Raw genomic sequence first — 19,375 nt, forward strand, 5'->3', positions numbered from 1 at the left:
CACATTGATTAATTTCCATTCATTTCTGCATTATAATCTATAGGACGTGGCTTCAAACTTTGTCATAGTTGCATTATTCTTACAAGGCAATTTAATATATTTTTTTAAATTGACAGATATGACAGGAATAGAGATCAAAAGCTGCCTAAAAAAGTAGAGAGAGAACTTGCAAAAATGTGGATATAGCCCTTAAACAAAGCAGAAAAAAACTCTTAAATGTAAAGTGCATCAAATGACAAGGACAACTGCTCAAAAACATGAAAAGTCATCTTAGAAAATTTAAACATTTTAATAAATAAAAACTGATGTAATATACACCATTATGAATATACAACTACAACAAGCATACCAAGACATTTGAAATACAAAAAACTGACAGTTTGCTTTAAAAGCTTCAATTTTAGGAAGAGTGGGAGTGAGCAGGAATTACAATAGCCATACATTCTTGTTAGTGTTTGTGCCAACAAATATAAAAAAGCATCATGAGTACTGACTTCTCAGAGATGGTGAACATAAAAAATGGAATATCTGTACTAAAGACTTCCATGAAGAAACATTTTGAGGTACTGAGTTGTCTACGCCTGTAACTAACAGTGAACACACTCACGTTTTTGTAGTTTTCCAGGTCATGGTAACATTGAAAATGAAGTCTGTAACTCAAACCAGGTGTACACATCTCAGGAAGACCGAACAGTTAAGAGACTATTTCAGTTTGTTCTTCTTCCATTTGTATTGCATTTTTGTGATGAAACAAGAGATAATCAGTGTCAAGTGTATATAACATATATTTTTCATGTATAGAGACTCCAAAAAGTTTATGCAGCAATCCTTTTTAACTAGTTTGAATAAGCATTTTATAAGAATATGTCAGTGCTTTCTCTGGTCTTCAAACATATTAACACTGCAGGTCCCTTATAAGCAACAACCTCCATCTAGTGGTGGCTTTTGGAGCAGCTTGGTTGCAGAAGAACCTGTGTGATTGACTTAAAAAGTGAATGGAAGTCTGTTTCCCTTCCACCTCACTGTAAAAAGAAACTCAAAGTTTTAACTTAAAAAAGCTTCTGTCCAGTCTGCTTGACTGAATTTAAAAATTCAAGATGAGGTAGTTTTTTAATGATTCAGTTTGTTTGAATCATTAAATCAACTTGTTGTCTTTAATTCAATCAACCTAAAATTTAAAGATAACGTGGACACTAACTTTATTACATTAAAATGAATACTTTCTTTTTATAGCTTATTTTTGTTTTTACTCAGCGCTGCCTGCAAAAATTTAAGTTGACTGAATCTAAAAAGACAAGTTAAGGAAATTTTTTAATGCTTTAACTTGTTTTGTCAAATTCAGTCAACTTATAAAATTAAGACAGCCTGGACATTTTTGAATTTAAACAAATAGTTTCTTATTTAGTTGTAATGTAAAAAAGCTTGTGTTAGCGCTACCTAAAAAAAATGAAGTTGACTGAATTTGAAAAGACAAGGTAAAAATTTGATTAATGATTCAATTTGTTTGCTCAAATTTAGTCAACTTAAAGATTTAAGACAGTCGGACACTATCATTTTAAGTTAAAACACATATTTTCTTTTTAGAGTTTCTTTCTTTTTTTTAACTTAAAAAAAAGCTTGTGTCCGCACTGCTCGAATAATTTAAGTTGACTGAATTTGAAAAGACAAGTTGAGGTAATTTATTTAATGATACAACTTGTTTTCTCAAATTCGGTCAAGTTAAAGACCGTTAAAGCGCATTAACTTTTTAAAGTTAAAACTAGTTTCTTTTTACAGAGCTGTCACCGTGTTGTTGTTGCTTACACTGTTTGCTAACAGGGCACCTGCAGGGGGGTTAGCATGTTCTATTGACCTGACAGAAGGACTAGCGAGGGATCTGAGTGTCTAAGATGAATACCGTATCAAAAGTCATGGTGAGCATATCTGTTCACTCAGCACCAAACACAATGTGTGGATACTATCTGCAGCCACCAATACATTAGACTTTTAAGCACTGGGAAGTTAAGACCAAAATTAAGAGAAAAAACTGTAAACTCAATCCCAACAAAATCATCATGACATGTATTCAAATGATTTTTAAATTTCCTTGCTTTAAAATTTGCCACTCCGAATGATAGTCCTATCTGATCTGCATATTCCCTGAAACAACAGCAGTCAAAGTAAACCATCTAAAGACACGGCCGATGCGGGGCCAGCCAAACCGCTACCTGCAGTACAGTACAGTACAGGATTGTGTAGCTACATTTTGTCTGAAGCAAGGAAATATCTAACTTAAAAAAAGCACCACAGATGTTGTTAAATAGCACCAGTTGTCAGAATGTGTATGACGTGTTTTTTTTTTGGCAATGAATTGAATGTCACCAATTTGAACTTTTAGCAGCTGCTGCGATGCTTGAACTCCACCTCTGAGCAAAAGGCAACAGAACGCTTGCATTAACTCGCACATGCTTCTGTGTTGAACCAAAAACAAACATTTGGATCCCCTTATGTCAGTTCAAAGCAGCATCGTGAAGCACTGTGTCTGTTACAAACACACTGTAAATATATATGTTGTGAAACATTTCCATCTGTGAATCCCATGATTATACATTTATATTGATGTGCTCTGCTGTGATACAGATTGCGAGGGAGCACCATATAAGAAAAAAAGATTCTCACCATTCTTTCATGCCAAAACATATTTTTAAAAAAACATGAATGTGTGACTGCAGAAGCCAGTCTGGTCATTGACACAAAAACAAATATGCAGCGAGGAATTAAATCTCATCCCCAAAAGGACAAATGTGTTAAAGGGATAGTTCAGGTTTTTTGAAGTACCATTGTATGAGATACTTACAAAGTCAGTGTATTACTTACAGTAGATGACTGTTAGCATGTCCCCAGTTTGGAGAAGGATCAGGCCGGAGTCTCATACACAAGCTGAGCAATATAATGATGTGTATGGGGGTCAATGACAAAATTTATTTAAGCCATCTAAAAAAAAGCTATAGCAGTTTAAGGGTTAGCCAGATTGACAGTATATTTTCACTGCTTTACCTTTCTGTCAGACCATTTTAATGTAAAGGCCATTAACCTTTTGATGCCTGAGTAAATTGGGTTGATTGCTTTGAAAACTTTGGAAAAAGGTTATTTTCGATTACTTGAAAATTAGTAAATAATAATAATGATAGAAAATTAAAAATATTCATTCATTGTCCATAACCGCTTGTCCTCACAAGGGTCGCTGGGGAGCTGGAGCCAGTCTCAGCTGTCATTGGCAGAAGGCGGGGTACACCCTGGACAGGTCGCCAGACTAACCATACACGCTCACAGTCACACCTAAGGGCAATTTAGAGTCACCAATCAACCTGAGCTGCATGTCTTTGGACTGTGGGAGGAAGCCGGAGACCCCGGAGAGAACCCACGCAGACACGGGGAGAACATGCAAACTCCACACAGAAGGGCCCCCGCCCACAGACCGAACCCCGTTCTAACCCAGGATCAAACCAGGGACCCTCTTGTAGTGAGGCAACAGTGCTAACAAAGTTTTAAAAAAAAATTGAATTATGTCACAGAATTTTGATTATGATAACTATAAATAAAGCTTTTCCTTGCTTTTTTCTTGTTTCTGTAGCTGTTTACCAATTTAAAAAAAAATAAAAATAAAATGTACATCTACTAATTTCTTACAATTCATGGATCATTTCTCACCACGTTGCTCATTGTCTTTTTTTCCCAATGTTTTTTTTTTTTTTAAAAACTGCAACAATTTTGGATTGAAGGTTTAAATTTATGTGAAAGGCGTCTGAAATCAGCAAAAGAAAAGTGATTGCTCCAGGTTTAAAAGGGTTAATGGCTTCGATTCCACATCTACGCTCTTGCTGAAGTCACCAAACTCCATTGAGAGAAACTTTAATTTTAGTTTGCTAAACACAGTAGTTGCTGGTCTACTGCTGCCTTGTCTAGTTAGGTCGTTTGTCTTATGTGTGTGACTTTGATGAATCCAAACGAACTCTTTTAAATACGAGAGTCACACAATAACAGAAACACGTTAGCTGATGGAGGCAGCGGTAGACCAGCAGCTCCTGTGTTTAGTGCTGTTAAATCACAATTATTTTCAATGGAGTTTGGCTTGGAAGATAGCAATATAATAGCTTAATTTTCACATTAAAAATCATACAAAGCAGTGATAACCTCAGCCTCAATACAGCGTAAATTTAAACTGACATTGAGGTTTTTAGGCGGCTAAAATACATTTTGTTGCTGACCCCCCTCCACAGCAGCTGCATGCTTAGCATCCATGTCAGGGTCCAACCTGCTTTTTCAACCTGGGCCATCCTAGACCGCCATCCACTGTACGTAATACACTGACTATGGATAAGAACCACATCAACCCCAATCCAGAAAAATCTGGACTATCTCTTTAAGATGATGGCCCACAAATAATTCAACAGTTACATTTGCTATTCACACCAAATGGACGTTGCTATAATAACTAGTAAGCTGTCTCCTCCTCTGAGAGTCTGTGTGTAGTCGACAGTGAGATATACAGTACAGTGACAGCCAGTTTGGTGCACCATTCTCTTTTGTTTTTTACACAACTGAAAAGCTCAGACATATTTCTCTACTCTGTGCTAAGAGCAACAAATGGATATAAAAATAATAGAATATAGACTTATACATTCTTGAAAACAAGTACTGTCCCCAAATATAGATACTCATATCACCATTTTGGTTCCATGACAATATATTTATATCTATTTATATATATAATCTTTTTTTTCTCTATATTTCCAGCCTCTATAATATTAAATTCTTAAACTAATTTCTAGAAGATTTCCATCACTCACATAAAGACGTTGGTCTGTTACATCATGTTATAATGTGTCACTGAAGCAGACCCTACACTACTCAGTTCCCACTCAGTCTTCAATATAGTTGATGTGCATCATATTTTCTTCTACAAAAAATATATATGACAAGGAAAGCTTATTTGAGATATTATTTACACAGTGTAGCAAAACTTTTTTTTTCATCTCAAATGTGTAATGCCTTTTTGTACACTCAAGTTTGGACAAAGGTTGATATCGCTCAATACTCCTTCGTGCTGCTGTATCGACACACTGATGGTTAGTGTCTGCAGGGTTTTAAAATGTGTCGAGCTAAGTTGAGATGAAGGTCTCTGCCTCAGTGCATCCGTCCTGTCTGTGAGATATGATAGAAGAGTCTAATTATCATCTAATTTATCTCATTGTAACATTTTACCAGCCTGTGAGTTTTTGTTTCATTCAACCCTTTGAAACTTTGATCAACATTACTTTTTTGACACCTTTCTTGAGTATGGAAACTAATGAACCCTGAGCAAAAAAAAAAGGCAATGCGCGATTTGATAAGAAATTTTTCACAAATTGCAAAAAATTAGTAGATCTAGATAATGCATAAAGAAAAAGTTAGTGAAAAAGCTATATTCATAAAAATCATAACAACATTTTTAAAATTAGGTTACAGAGTTATTATACATACTAAGCACATTTTCCCAGGTCAGTTTTTTTTAATTTCTTACTTTTTTTTTTTTTTTTTGAAAACTCATTTTCGTGTAATTTTCTTGTACTTTAAAAAAAAAAAAAAAATTAATTTATTTTATAAATTTCTTGCTAACTTTTCTCTCATTGCTCATTTCCTTCTTCCCATGTTTTGAATGAAATGAAGCTAATTTCTGGTTTTAAAAAATGTGAAGAAAGTAATGGGCACCTTGAGAAGAAATGACCCCAAAATAAGAAGATATTGTAAAAACTACATGGGAATTACCTGAAGATTAGCACACAAAAAAGAAAAAAAGGAAACAAGCAAAAAACAAGGAAAATACTTGAAGAAATGCTTAAAAATAATAATTTTGTAACATAATTTCTAATATACAATAAGGATTATGGTTTACTGAACATATTCCCTTGTTTATTTTTTACTACATTTCTAAATGTAGTAATTTCTTGACAAGTTTTTTTTTTTTTTTTTTAAAAAAATCAAACCAATTTGCTCAGGATTCAAAGGTTTAAATACTTGTGAAAGGTATGAAAGTGATGTCTATCCATGTTTCAAAGGTAAAGCAATGCTTTGCAATCAATTTGCAGTGTTAGGATGTCAGTTCTATCAAAATAGTATATATATGTCTGTTTATTTACTGAAGTCTCCATGATCCAGATGATATGAGTTAAACCTTTCACCACAACACGTGTAAACTGCTCATTTGGGCTCAAATTTGTTCAAAAATAGGCTCTTTTATTTTTCCTTTCAGAAAAAAAATAAGAGAAATAATGTGGCAGTTTTTAGTATGGGATGCAGTGAGGGCAGAGAGGTGTGTTTTCAAGAGCAACTCAATTACAATATGGTGGCAACAAAAGCTTTTTACTTGTGCGGCATGTGTTAGCACCAGAGATCCTCCACTTCTCTTAGTGTACGGAATAAAGGTCCGTTCAACACATCAAAAGTGTGGCAACAATACAATGATTAGTCTCTCTTCATGTCTTAGAACGTCTAGTTCTCCTCAGCTCAGGAGATAAAGGTGATACAGTACGTTGATTTTCTTAATAAATTTTCTTTTAATGAGTGATTTGAAAAATGTGTCATGTTTTGTTTTAGACACCATGAACCTTGCTAGTTGTAATCTATTTCGGAGTCTTGTACAGGACCATCAACTACAAATCATCCTGTCTTCTCAAAATGTGAAGCACTACTGAGGGCTCATATGACTAAGTTTTACAGAGTTCTGCATGTGAATCACAGTGACCCTCATATTCTGTGATAACTCTGAGCGAGGGTACTCCACAAAGAAGTTTACATATATTTTGTACTTAACACAAGTCAGACTGAAATTTGACAATGACGGCATCAAAACATATTTTCTTTTCACTCCAGACTAGTTTGTGATGTAACATTCACCTAACATACAGTTAAAAAAAAGGTTGTTCGACATCACAGTCGTATTAAAGAGCAAATCTACCCGCCCTGACGACCAAATCATTTAGAAACAATTCTTGGTGTTGTAACAGCTTCAACTCCACTCACTTTCTCAAACCACATGGCATGTGCTTTTATTGCATGTCAACGCTACTGTGGCAAAAAACTGCCTTCAGGCTCAAACCTGAACATGTGAAACATTGGGATTTTATCTGCTGTTACAGTGGGGGGGAGGGGTGACTGAATTTTTTTGTCTGATGCACCAATATTACTGTTTTCAAGTTTTTCGTAACAACTACAGTTTGTTTGCTCTGGTAGGGATTTCCCGTTTTTGTCAGTAGCATTCAAATGTTTATACCATGCAAACAATATCTTCCACTATACACTATGTACACGGACAGGTTTCGTAGTGGCACATTAAGAGGTATACAGTACTTCTTTGTTGAGGCAGATGTGACCTCGCCCTCAGCCTTGTTAAGATGTCTCAGCCATCCAGCTCACGCTGTCCTCGCCTCACATAAGTCTCATTAAAGCCCTTGGTGATGACACAACCGCACAGTCACACAAAGCTACAATTTCCCAACACCGCTGTTTTCAAGAGCTTGTCCTGTGACTTTGCATTTTCAGGGTACTCGCTAAGTTGGTGTAATCAAGTTTTCATGGTATGCATTCTTTCTACATTCAAACAAAAACATAGAAAAATAAAATCACACTGCTGAACCTTCAATATGTGCACAGAAATATACATTTCAGCACTTCAGTTCAGTTAGTTGATCATTTTGGACGCAGTTTAGCATTTGAAGGTGCTGCTTATTTCCACTGGGCGTCCGCTGGCCTCTGAGGGACGCCCTCAAACTCACAGCCGCATCTACATAACAGCTGTTTCCATATTGAAATTAAAAAAGGGTATATATCTCATATTAATTTCTGCATGCATATCATTGACCAATTTTAATAAAATATGCAATTTCTTATTTTTACATTTTACAATATATAAACTTTTTATATCTACAAATTTTTATATAGAATCTCATGTATATTTTAGGTCTTTTCCACACGTGTCAGTGTTTTGGTTTCTCTTTAAATGTGGGCTAATTACAACATGGAACAACATGTTTAGTTGGCAGAGTGCAACAGTTGTGATTTTGCAGATAAATGCAATTAATTGTGAAGTTAATTCCTCAACATAAACAATAGAATAGGTGTGTATGTCGGTGCAGTACAGTATGTACATTAAAAGCTGTCAGTATTCTTCATACAGTTTTTTTTTAGAATTCTTGATTTCTTTAAAGGAAGTTGCAGGACTCCTCACGTCTACTCTACTCTCTTAAAAATAAAGGTTCCAAAAGGGTTCATTCTGAAGGGCTGAGGTTCTATGCAGAATCACTTGCTTCTGAAGAACTTTTCTTTCTTTTTTTTTTTCTTTTTCTTTAAAGGTTCTTTGTAAGACAGAGTTCTATTACGAACTAAAACCATGGTTAATGATAAAGAGAGAGATCTATAGGTAATGTAGTAAATTAATATTTTTATAGAATCCCCGGAAGGATTCTAGATGAAACCCTTAGAATATAAATGGTTCTTGGTAGATTAAACCCTTGGAATATTAAAAGGTTCTCAGTAGAACCTAAGAGGTGGGTACTTGTTTGCACCCTTAGAGTGTGTAAAACTTCTGCGTGGAACCATTACACCACAGATGGCTTCTCTTAAGAACCTCTCATAGGGTTCTGGGTGGAACCTTTCACAGTTGGTTCCAGGTATTACCCTTTATGTAGGGCTCTGAGTAGATCGCTCTGAAAGAGTCCCAGTCGGAACCTTGATAAAAGGTTCTCCTATGGGTACAAGCTGAGGAACCCTATATGGTTCTTTTATTTCTAAGAGAGTTCTGATCTGAGCCCATTTCAAATCCTTCTGCCACTGGTAAAAAAACAGTGATTGCTTTGTAAGAATTTTTTAGAACTGTTCTGCCAGTATTAAATGAGAACTTTAGATTCCCGAACGAACCTCACAGCAAAATCTTGCTAATTTCTTAACAATGTAAATATAGTTATTATAGTCCTAATTGGGGAAGTAATTACTGATTAATGGCAACCCCACTGTCCCTTTAGATTCCTTTTCTTTTTGTGCACAGTGTTCCATGCGGTGGCTTCTGACCTTTGGATCATGCAGGCCAGAAAGTACAACGCCAAAATCTTTCAATAACAATCAGTCAACATGAGCTCTGCTTTGAGGACCCTCAGCAACACAAACATCAGAAGGTGTGCAGTCAAACAGTCAAGAAACCAAAAAGTCATTCTGAAAGGAAACTAAAGCACTCTTCTTACATCTGATAAACGCCTTCCTATAAACGGCATAAAAACAATGATATTCAAAAGCAACATGGTGCAATTACATATTTGACTGGCTGTGCATGATGCATCAGCGTGCCTGCAGGTTTTAAATATCACTGTGAGTATGACATAACAAAGGCTTGATGGGAGAAGAGGTCCTTGCTTCTCTTTCAGCGTGATTTTGAATCCAACCATCACTCCAACAAGCGTCTTCTAACCACATGTTGACTGAAACAGAGCGCAGCCTTGTCTCTATCTATTAAAAAACTTCTCAAATACAACAAATACCCAATTGTGAAAATGGAAGTAGCATTTGTAATCATCACTCGCTCATTAGTAATGTACAGCCTTACTTCATGGGTTGCTTAGCACCTTAAGGCAGGGGGAGCCTCTGACACAACTGCTCAAGCACCTATAGGATAGGATGGATACGTCATTCCATCAGTTAGCGCCTTGCAAAAATTGTAGGTGTCACGTGTTGGACCTCTAGACTAGCTGAATTATTGTCTGCACAGTCCATAAAATAGCATGACATTCACAGAGGTGTTGAAAAAATGTTGCAGTTTGTTCTCATTGACCAGTGATCAACTATCAGTCATGTGGGTGCTCTGCATGCATTTTCATGCTGCTTCATTCTCAATGAAATGAATCATGCTGACTTTGTAATCTTTGGGAGGAGACCTTGTGGTTTCACCTCAGTTACAAATGTTAACATTAGATTTAATATTTAGTTATTTCCACAGTGAGTGTATTATGTTGACACAGATGTAATACTTAACTCTTAGCTACCAGAAGCTCCAACACTGGAGACATAATAATTTCATCATAAAGGCACTGGCTTATTTACTGAAAATTAACCCCCAATGCATCTCTATGACACATTTATTAACTTTATTCCAGTATGCTGGATACGGTCGTGAGTCAGGACATTTTTTCTTTTATTATTTTTGCTTGTCTATTGATGTATGATAACCTACTTTCAGGTATTATAAAATCGAATCACATCTCTTACCATTTGAAATTTTCTTTCAAAAACATGGGGAAAAAGGCAATGAGCAACTTCAAAACAAAAACTATCAAATTATAATAATTATATATTATTTTCTGTAAATTTTCAAATTTTCTTTTTCTTTTATTTTTTATTTTGATCATTTATTAAAAATCCTCTCCCCCATTGTAAAAAAACATTTTTCGGGTCATTTTCTGGTTACCTTTCTCTAATTTCTCACAATTCATGGGGCATTTCTTACCAGGTAGGTCATTGCCTTTTTCGCTCATGATTTCCAAAGAAATCAAACCAATTTGCACAGGTTTCAAAGGGTTAAATTGCCTGTGAAAGGCGTTTTTTTTTTACGCAGCACAAATAAACTGATAATGATCAAGGTTTCAAAGGGTTAAATATCAAATATAAGACAAAGCATCAGTTGTCATGTCAGATCTTTTGAAACCTTGATACTGCTTCTTTTGCAGGCATTTATTGTGGAAATATCTGAATGTAGTCACTTAAAATGTGGTTGATCTTTAGAAGACTATGTTGGAGTTGGAGTTGTATCAGAATCTGCTCAAAATCAGAATCAATAATTACACAAATAAACAAATACATAACAACCATTGAACAAACTCGTGGCAATACCACTCTGAACACACTTCAGCAGAACAAGGACACTGCTGTCATCTAGGAGCCCCAGATATGTTAACATTACATCTCAGTAAATAACAACCTCCTGCAAAATTGAGCACCTTTTGACCAAAACTGAAAAAAAAACAAACACACAAAACAAAAACAAAACTGTTACAGTACACACCGTCATTTGTTGAATCTAAAATATGACTGAGCTGCAGCATGTGCAATGTGTGACAGAGTTGAGTTTCTCATGTTATGGCACTTCCTTTACTTATCCAGTACAAAAATCATTTTTTTTTAAATTTTAGCCCCTTAGTGTCCACATTTCCATGTCAGTTAGATAAATTTAATTATGTCAATCACCGCAATCTTTGAAAATAAAACAGAGTAACATGTAAACAAAACTGCTGACCAGTGGACAAGAAAAAGGTTTGGCTCACTTTGTTTTACCCTCAATGCCACGTAAGCGATGACTCAGCGTTTTCATTTCAAATGACGAGCAGACAAAGAGACAAAACACAAAGAGGCGGGTATACACGCACACTCAAATTAAAAAATCAAATAGAAAAAAAAATTAGACACAAGTGAGCACAAGCAGGCAACCAACCAGAAGCTCTGTTAAGGCCAAATAAAACCATTGTTTTTATGCCCTCTAATATTTGTGGGAAAAAACTATCATATGGCACAAAATCTTATCCTCCACTATGTATGGTTGTTATTTTTTTTTTCAATTGAATTTGTTTTTGGCATAACTATCATTCTTTCTGAGCAGGATTTGGAACCCTCTACACTACCTAAAGTAGAAGAACTGGAGATGTGCAGAGACAGACACAGATCTGAGGACATGGACAAGATTTTGCTCCAGTGCAAAGCGTCAGGAGATATGAGAAGCTGAAGACAGAGCAGGTAATCTGAGCAATTCAATGATTTTATATAGAATTGTGAAAAGTGAAAGTAATTAAATTGCCACTTTTCATTGTGCCTGTTAATGGTTTGTTGTAAGTGTGTGAAATGCAAATGTACAGACAGCCCCTGCGTGACTCACTGCTGAATGACATCTATTTAGTGATAAATCAGATATGGTGAAATTCAATTCCTGCAGCTGACCAAGTAAAGTAGTTTATGTTTGCATTTGTGTTTTCAGTTGTAATCATATCCGACAAAGCAGTAAAAAATGAGTAGAATGTGACAGAGTTACCATTCCATATGATTAATAAATGAATTAACTCAGCGTAAAACTAGAACACGTCATTACAGGAAAAGCAGAACACAAAAATGACTAAAGGAATGGAAAAGGCTAGTTTGTTCTGCTGGCTGATCCTGGTGGCTGTGTGGTCTCGTGTCCTGTGCTCTGAGGTATACTTGGTAGGAAGTGAGAACACCCATATTTGTGAGGCGAGTTTCTCGGCAGATAAGAGACGTTGCTGGCGGAGAGGATCCGGTGGAAAGTGCTGTAAACGGAGACCCGAAGGGCTGTTTTTGGGGGGGTGATTGGCTCAGCACAAGAAACTTCATCCAAGTCTGGAGAAGCCTTTCAAATTAAAATGCTAACACTGGATTGTAGATTTTTTTTTTTTTTTTAAAAAAGCGGGATAAATGGGAGCTGGTAATCACGTATTGCCTCTTTTTGAATTCATCTTTTTGCACTGGAGTAAAACTTTGCAAAATTGCGGCAGCTATCATTTTGATTTTAACTGCTGAAAGTCTAAATATGTTTTTAAAGGGAATACAACTTGATTTAAGCATACACAGATCATCGTTGTGCATTTGGACAACCCCATCTATAGTATGATCAAAAATGATGATCAAAACTTGCCTTGGGACTTAGGAGAGCACTCTGTGTTGCAATTCCTATTTACCAATGTTGCCATTTCACTAATACTAAGTCAGGACCAGCATTTAGACACAATCAATAATCTGTATGTTTTTTGTAGGATTCTTAATGGTTGTCATCAAAAATTGAACATGGCAGACTGCTTACTAATGCAGATTGAAATGACCAAGGGCGTACAGCTACAAAATGTAAATCTGAATGCTCAAACTTAGTGCTATTCCCCTTTAAAGACAATAAATTGCAATAAATTGCAAATATCTTTGTTTTTTTAATCTGTTATGTAGCTAGTATTATTTTGGAATGAGGGCGTATTGCATGGTTGTGACCTTGTCCTCAAGGGCGCTCAGAGGAGGGTTGCATGGTCGAGGTCTATGCTGTCCATGCTGGCCAAAATAGCCTTCTGGTCCTCCTGGGGTGGGCGGCGGTACAGCAGAGCAGAAAAGCGAGTATATGGGTCATGGAGGATGGGCCGTTTCTTCTTCTTGCGGAGGTAGAGAGCTTCTTCGGGCTGGAGTACCTGAGAGGTGTAGGCCTGCTGGGTCTGAGAGGTGGAGACACCTGGAGAAGGACAGAGAACAGGCAGGTCACTGCCACCACAACCCCTGGTGGCACAACAATTTCACTACAGGACTGTCCCAAATAATAGGCTTGGGGGGTATGTAATATTTCATACCTCCCTGAAATTTTACTGCAAATGGTATATTGTGTGTATATATATATATATATAGGTATATTATATGAAGGATTATCTTATCTTATATGACGGTGTACAGCGCTAACACCCAGAGAGCGCTTCTTAAGAAAAGTAATATTCTTACACCTATTTTCCTTATTAAACAGAGAAATACAACTGTACACCTTTTGAATTCAACTTTCTCTGGCTCACATAAGACTGACGAGGCTTAATTGCCTCATCAACTCATCATAAAACACTTCATTCACACTCAAAATAAAACTCACCTAAACCATCTTGGCTACTCTTGTTAGTATCTAGTTAGTAAGTCCACTGTTCCAACAATCTTCAGTTCTAGTTTGGTCAAAATAAATTCTTAATTCACCAAGTTAGATGTAAAAAACATGCTGTTATTCCCTCTTCCCTATTCCTCTGCCTGCTGGCCGCCAGCTGTTTACAGTCCTGAAACTTCTCCCTCCACCACTAGGTGTTGTCTTTCAGCCCAGCTGCCTGTTTCACCAGTAAAGACTGGAGACTAGGGTTGGGTAGTGAAACCCCTTGCTACTATGGCACTGGTTCATATATAAGTGGTGCCTGCCAGACCCAGTCAAGATGCAGATTTCGGTGCCACATTATGTACGGAGTGAGTGTGTGGCTGAGAGAGAAAGAGAGAGGGCATGTGTGCTGGTGGTAAAGCTGCAGTGGCCGGGGCAGAGACTGTCAACTAAAACATAGCAGTGCTAAACTAAAACATAGCAGTGCAGTGTGTGAACAGTTTAGGTGATTTGTCAGTGAACAAATGCCACAACTCCTCAGAAACTGTGCAAAACTCCCTATTCTGCTTGCCACCTGCTAATTAAAGCAAACATGGTTAGCTCCGAAATTAGAGAAGTTGGCCTCACACTGACACTGACCAGGCTCTCTTAAGGTGGACTGTTAAGGTGGACCAGCTGTGCTCCTAATCAGATGGGGGAGGAATCTCTGGCTGCTGAGTTAGGGAGACAATTCTAATTCTAATTCTAATTCAAGTCAAAATGCATTTTGCTGTTATTGATACTGTAACTGTTGATTGTTGTTGTTGTAAGTTTTGTTGATTGTGTTAATATGTTTTGTGAATTTGTTAGTAATATTTTGTGTTAATTCATATTTATATATCTAAGTGTACCGGTAGGAGCTAATATATTTAATTTCCAGTTCAAATTGGCCTTTGAAATTAAAAAAACATTCTTACACGTTGTTAACCGTTGTTTTGTGCACTATGTTGTAAATAGTATTAGTTCAGGCACCATTCAGGCACCAGTATAAAAATAGAAATAAAAATAAAAAGCACTGTTTTGGCACCAGAATTAGGAAAAACCCAAAATTTTTCTAGAGAGACTGTTCACTGGTGGTGCATGCTGTACACTAGATACAATATCATGGTGGACAGGGCTCAAAAAGTCACTCTCACACTCAAGTTCTAGCATGCAACTCCATGTAAAACCATAGTGTTTTTAAATTTCTGTTTGTGTACAGATTAAACAAACGAGGATACAGTGTGTGACACAACATGGTAATTGGTAACAATCAAAATTACTGGAAAATGGTTTTCTTTTTTCAAGCCAGGCTAGATGTTTGTCTCTGCTCCTGCAACTATCCTTTTTCCAACCCACTTTACATGAAAACACAGCCACTTCTGCATAACAAAGCAGACTGCGAGACGCCGAGGACTGACTCTTATAGCTCTGCACCCTGTGAAACTGCAGTGATTTTGAACACCACCCTTGCCAAAAATCACTGAAGAACTCCACTTCTTCACATCACTCTCCTTAGAGACAGGACATTGAGTTTCAATGCCCCTTTACCTCCTTTATGTATCTATGGCCTAGTCCACATAGACACAGTTCATTTTAAAAACCTTTGTTTTCCTCATTCGTTCAAGAAAATTCCTGTCCACACATTCACTGTTATAAAAAACCCTGGAATAACAGCCCTGGGGTTGTATGTTTATGCAAACCAGTCATGTTGGAATCCCAGTTTACATCCATGTCTGTGAAAATAGGGATAATTCACACACCTTCATCACCCACATAAAATCTTTACAATCAACTCGGTTTCAGGATTAGTGTCACCAATTCAGTATCTGACCAAATGTCTCTCCTTCTGTTCCTCCTATAGATAATTGCCAGAAAAGTGTTTTTGCAGAACATTATGATGTCACAGTGAAGTTGACCTTTGACCTTTTGGATAGAAAATGTCAACACTTTATTCTGTTGGACAATTGTGTGAAATACTGTCACAATTAGTACATGAATTATTGAGTTATGGCCAAAAACATATTTCACAAGATCACAATGGCCTTGAACTTTTAGGTGTGACCTCCAAAATCAGTTCATTCTGAAGTCCAAGGGGAAATTTGTGCCAATTTAAAGAAATGTCCTCATTGACGAGATATTGATAGATATCACATTGATGAGAATATGACGGATGAGGTCACAGTGACCTTGACCTTTGACCACCAAATTGTAAACAGCTCATCCTTCAGTCCAAGAGGACATTTGTGCCAAATTAGAATTAATTCCCTCAGGGCATTTTTGAGATATCACATTTCAAGGAATGAGTGAGATGCAAGGTCACATTGACCTTGACCTTTGAGCAATGACAACCAAAATCAAATAAGTTCATCCTTTGATGAAAGTGACATTTGTATTTTTTTGAAGAAATTCTCTTAAGGTGTCCTTGAGATATTGTGTTTAAGAGAATGGCACGTGCATACACACCTGAAAAAGTAATGTCTCCAACCATAGCTGTCGCCGGCTTTTAGGCTTAAAAATGTCCCTCCAATGAAAATCCAAAAACACAACTGAACTGGTGTCAAGAGCTTACCAAGCAAAAGCCAGCCATGTAAACATAACCCAAAAGCCATGAAAAGAAGAAGATATTGTCCAATCAGAAGTCTAAAAAAAAGCTATTTGGAAGGCTTTCTGGAGCAGTGACTTCTGTAGCACATTCTGACATCTCTGTTTCCTGATATAGAAGAAGGGTAACTGTACACTCATTTATGTGCAAACATGTAAAAAGTCCTGCTAGCAAGGTTAGAGCTGGCACTATTTTGGCCACCTCTGCTATGGTACATAATGTTGTCACAAAGGAGATAATGGACACTCTGACGTTCCTAGGCCAAAGGCTCAGTTTTCCCTGTCTAAACAGGTCAGCAGAGTATCACAAAAACTGTGAAATGAATTTGCAGACAACCCTTGCAGAAAGGTTAGATAAGAAGAATCTTCTTCAGTTGTTTGCCAAGGGAGGCCATAGCAGCCAGTCCACACTAACACTGCTAATACTAATTAAAATGGAATGTTATGTTTAAACTCTAAGGCCATGTCCACACAGAGACCAATCTATTTCTTTTTCATCTTGAAAAAGTTTTCCGTAAACATGGAATCATCTTAAGAAATGTGCGTGTCCACACAAAACCACTGAAAACGGTGTAGTATATATGCCAGGCCTGTAAGTGGCATTGTAACACTGCCACAGAAATACACCAGAAACAGGGAATAAGACTTGGAGCATGCACATAAAAGTCGTGCAATGTGAACAAACACACAAAGAAGAAGAAGGCAGAGAATACAAATCGAGCTAGAACGAAGACATTTGTGTGGAGCAGAAGATTTTGCTGTAAAAGCCACAGCACGCTCAGTAGCTTCTGCAGCACGAACGCAACGCTATAATCGCCATTGTTGTTGTTGTTGGCGGGGTTAGCGCATTGTCGTCATTGGTCCCCTAATCACCACAGTCATAAACCACTTCATCCAGTCTGGTCATGTCTCATCTGCCTTAAAACCAGCTGTCATCAGATGACTTACAAAACCCACCCTAGACCCAGAAACCCCTGCCAACTGCAGACCTAAATTAAATCTCCCTTTCCTATCCAAAATACTAGAAAAAGCCGTCGCTGCCCAGCTCCTTGACCACCTACAACTAAACAACCTCTACGAGAAATTCCAGTTTGGTTCCCGCACTGCCCACAGCACCGAAACAGCCTTGGTTAGAGCCATCAACGACCTGCTAATGACTGCTGATGCTGGCTCAACATCTCTACTCTCTACTCATCCTCCTCGACCTGACTGCAGCATGCGATACGGTTGACCGATGTATAAACCGCCTGCAAAGTAACATTGTCCTCTTTGTTACTGTCCTGAAGTGGTTTCAGTCATACTTTTAAGGACGATCATAGTACATTGCCATGGGAAATGCAAAGTCCCAGACATGCCCTGTTACCTGTGGGGTCCCTCAAGGATCGGTCCTTGGCCCCACCCTCTTCACCCTCTACATGCTTCCAACCTGTCATGTCATCACCCAGCATGGGATATCCTTCCACTGCTACGCTGACGACACCCAACTATATCTCAAAGCCAACAGAACCTCCGCTACAGCCAAGCCACTTAAATCCACTCTAACCACCTGCCCGGAGGAGGTTAAGTCATGGATGAACCACAATTTCCCTCAATTAAACAGCTCCAAAACTGAAGCCAGTCTAATTGGCAGCCCTCACCAAGTCCAGTCATCTGACATCACCACCATATCCTTCTCTGGCAAAGACATCCACCTCTCAACAACAGTAACAAACCTGTGTGTTAAAACCAACTCACATCTAACCTTTGAAGCACACATCAACAATCTCTCTAAAACCTCTTTCTACCACCTGAGAAACTTAGCCAAACTCCGCCCTTCTCTCACTCTCCCTGATGCTGAAGAACTGGTCCACGCCTTTGTCTCCTCCAGGCTTGACTACTGTAATGCACTTCTCATCGGGATCCTTAGCAAGAACCTACAAAAGCTCCAGTACATCCAAAACAGCGTGGCTAGTATCCTGATGAGAGTGTGCAAATATGAGCATATCACACCAGTCCTGAAATCCCTACACTGGCTTCCCATTCCACTCAGAATAGAGTACAAACTCTCCCTGCTGACACATCAATGCATTCAAGGCAACGCCCCCTCATATCTCGAAGAACTACACACCCCTCAGACCACCAAAAGCAACCTCCGCTCCACCAACACCAACCGCCTCCAACTCGCCAGGACCATGGGGGATCGGGCCTTCCACTCTGTTGCTCCACACCTATGGAATGCCCTCTCTGACCACCTGAGGTTACCACAGAGCACGGAGTCATTTAAAAAAGGACTAAAAACTTTTCTCTTTCAAAGAGCTTTTCATACCATTGCCTAAAAAAAAAGGTGCGTTATAAATAAAATCTATTATTATTATTATTATTATTATTATTATTATTATGTTTGTGAAACATTGAAGTTCAGTGTCTGCCAGTGGACATGAGAGAAGCACAACCCCACTGTTGCCTGAATTACAACGGACTGTGTCAGCACTGATTTGACAGGAACAAATGTACATGTCAAAAAGACGGTTTAAAGGCAATTTAGCAATGCAGTTCAATAAAGCTGTACTTGCAATAGACACGTTAAGGGCGTTTTCATATTATGTAGGATTGATTCCTGCCCAAATACAACACCGTCCTTCTCACTCCCACTTCTCAACTTTCACATTAGTAATATATTGTAGTTCCGTACACCTGCATCATCATCTCTGTGATTTGTTTGTTGTGGCTGCAGTGGAGAAAAAAGCACCAATCGCAAAATCCTGAGCCCAGTGGAGCTGACCTTTGCATTGTGCCTTCTACACTTAATATTTTGAGGACAATGTTAAGAAAGTCCCTCTCGCCTGCCTTCCTACTTTATCACCCCTGGCCATGCAGTTGAGGCAAGGGTCACCAGGTGCTATGCACATATGCAGATTTCAGAAAAGACCAGTGGCACTGAGAAACGCCTTTGCAACTCTAATTGCCAACTGCTATTCTCATTAAATAGCAATTATTTTCATTGTTTGAACAGAGTTGGTTTTTCAGTGGTTTTCCACTGACTATGCAGTTTGTTCAATTTCAAAGCCAAGTGAATGCATCATCTCTCAAATGCAAGTACAAACCACA

At 37.8% G+C, this 19,375-nt stretch overlaps 1 protein-coding gene across 3 annotated transcripts in view; it reads right to left on the reverse strand.

Annotated features, from left to right (window-relative positions):
• Positions 1-276: 276 nt before the first annotated feature.
• The window catches only part of LOC121952593 (protein turtle homolog B-like), a 194,231-nt gene continuing 175,132 nt past the window's right edge, over positions 277-19,375 (reverse strand). For all 3 annotated transcript variants that reach the window (XM_088088353.1, XM_088088352.1, XM_042499364.2), the window contains one exon: positions 277-13,276. In XM_088088353.1, the coding sequence (XP_087944479.1) occupies positions 13,062-13,276 (215 nt within the window). In that variant the 3' untranslated portion in view covers positions 277-13,061. The remainder of the gene's footprint in view (positions 13,277-19,375) is intronic.

This window comes from Plectropomus leopardus, chromosome 15, assembly GCF_026936395.1.
Source record: "Plectropomus leopardus strain MGB_pleo_1.0 chromosome 15, ASM2693639v1, whole genome shotgun sequence".
NCBI classification, from domain to species: Eukaryota; Metazoa; Chordata; class Actinopteri; order Perciformes; family Serranidae; genus Plectropomus; species Plectropomus leopardus.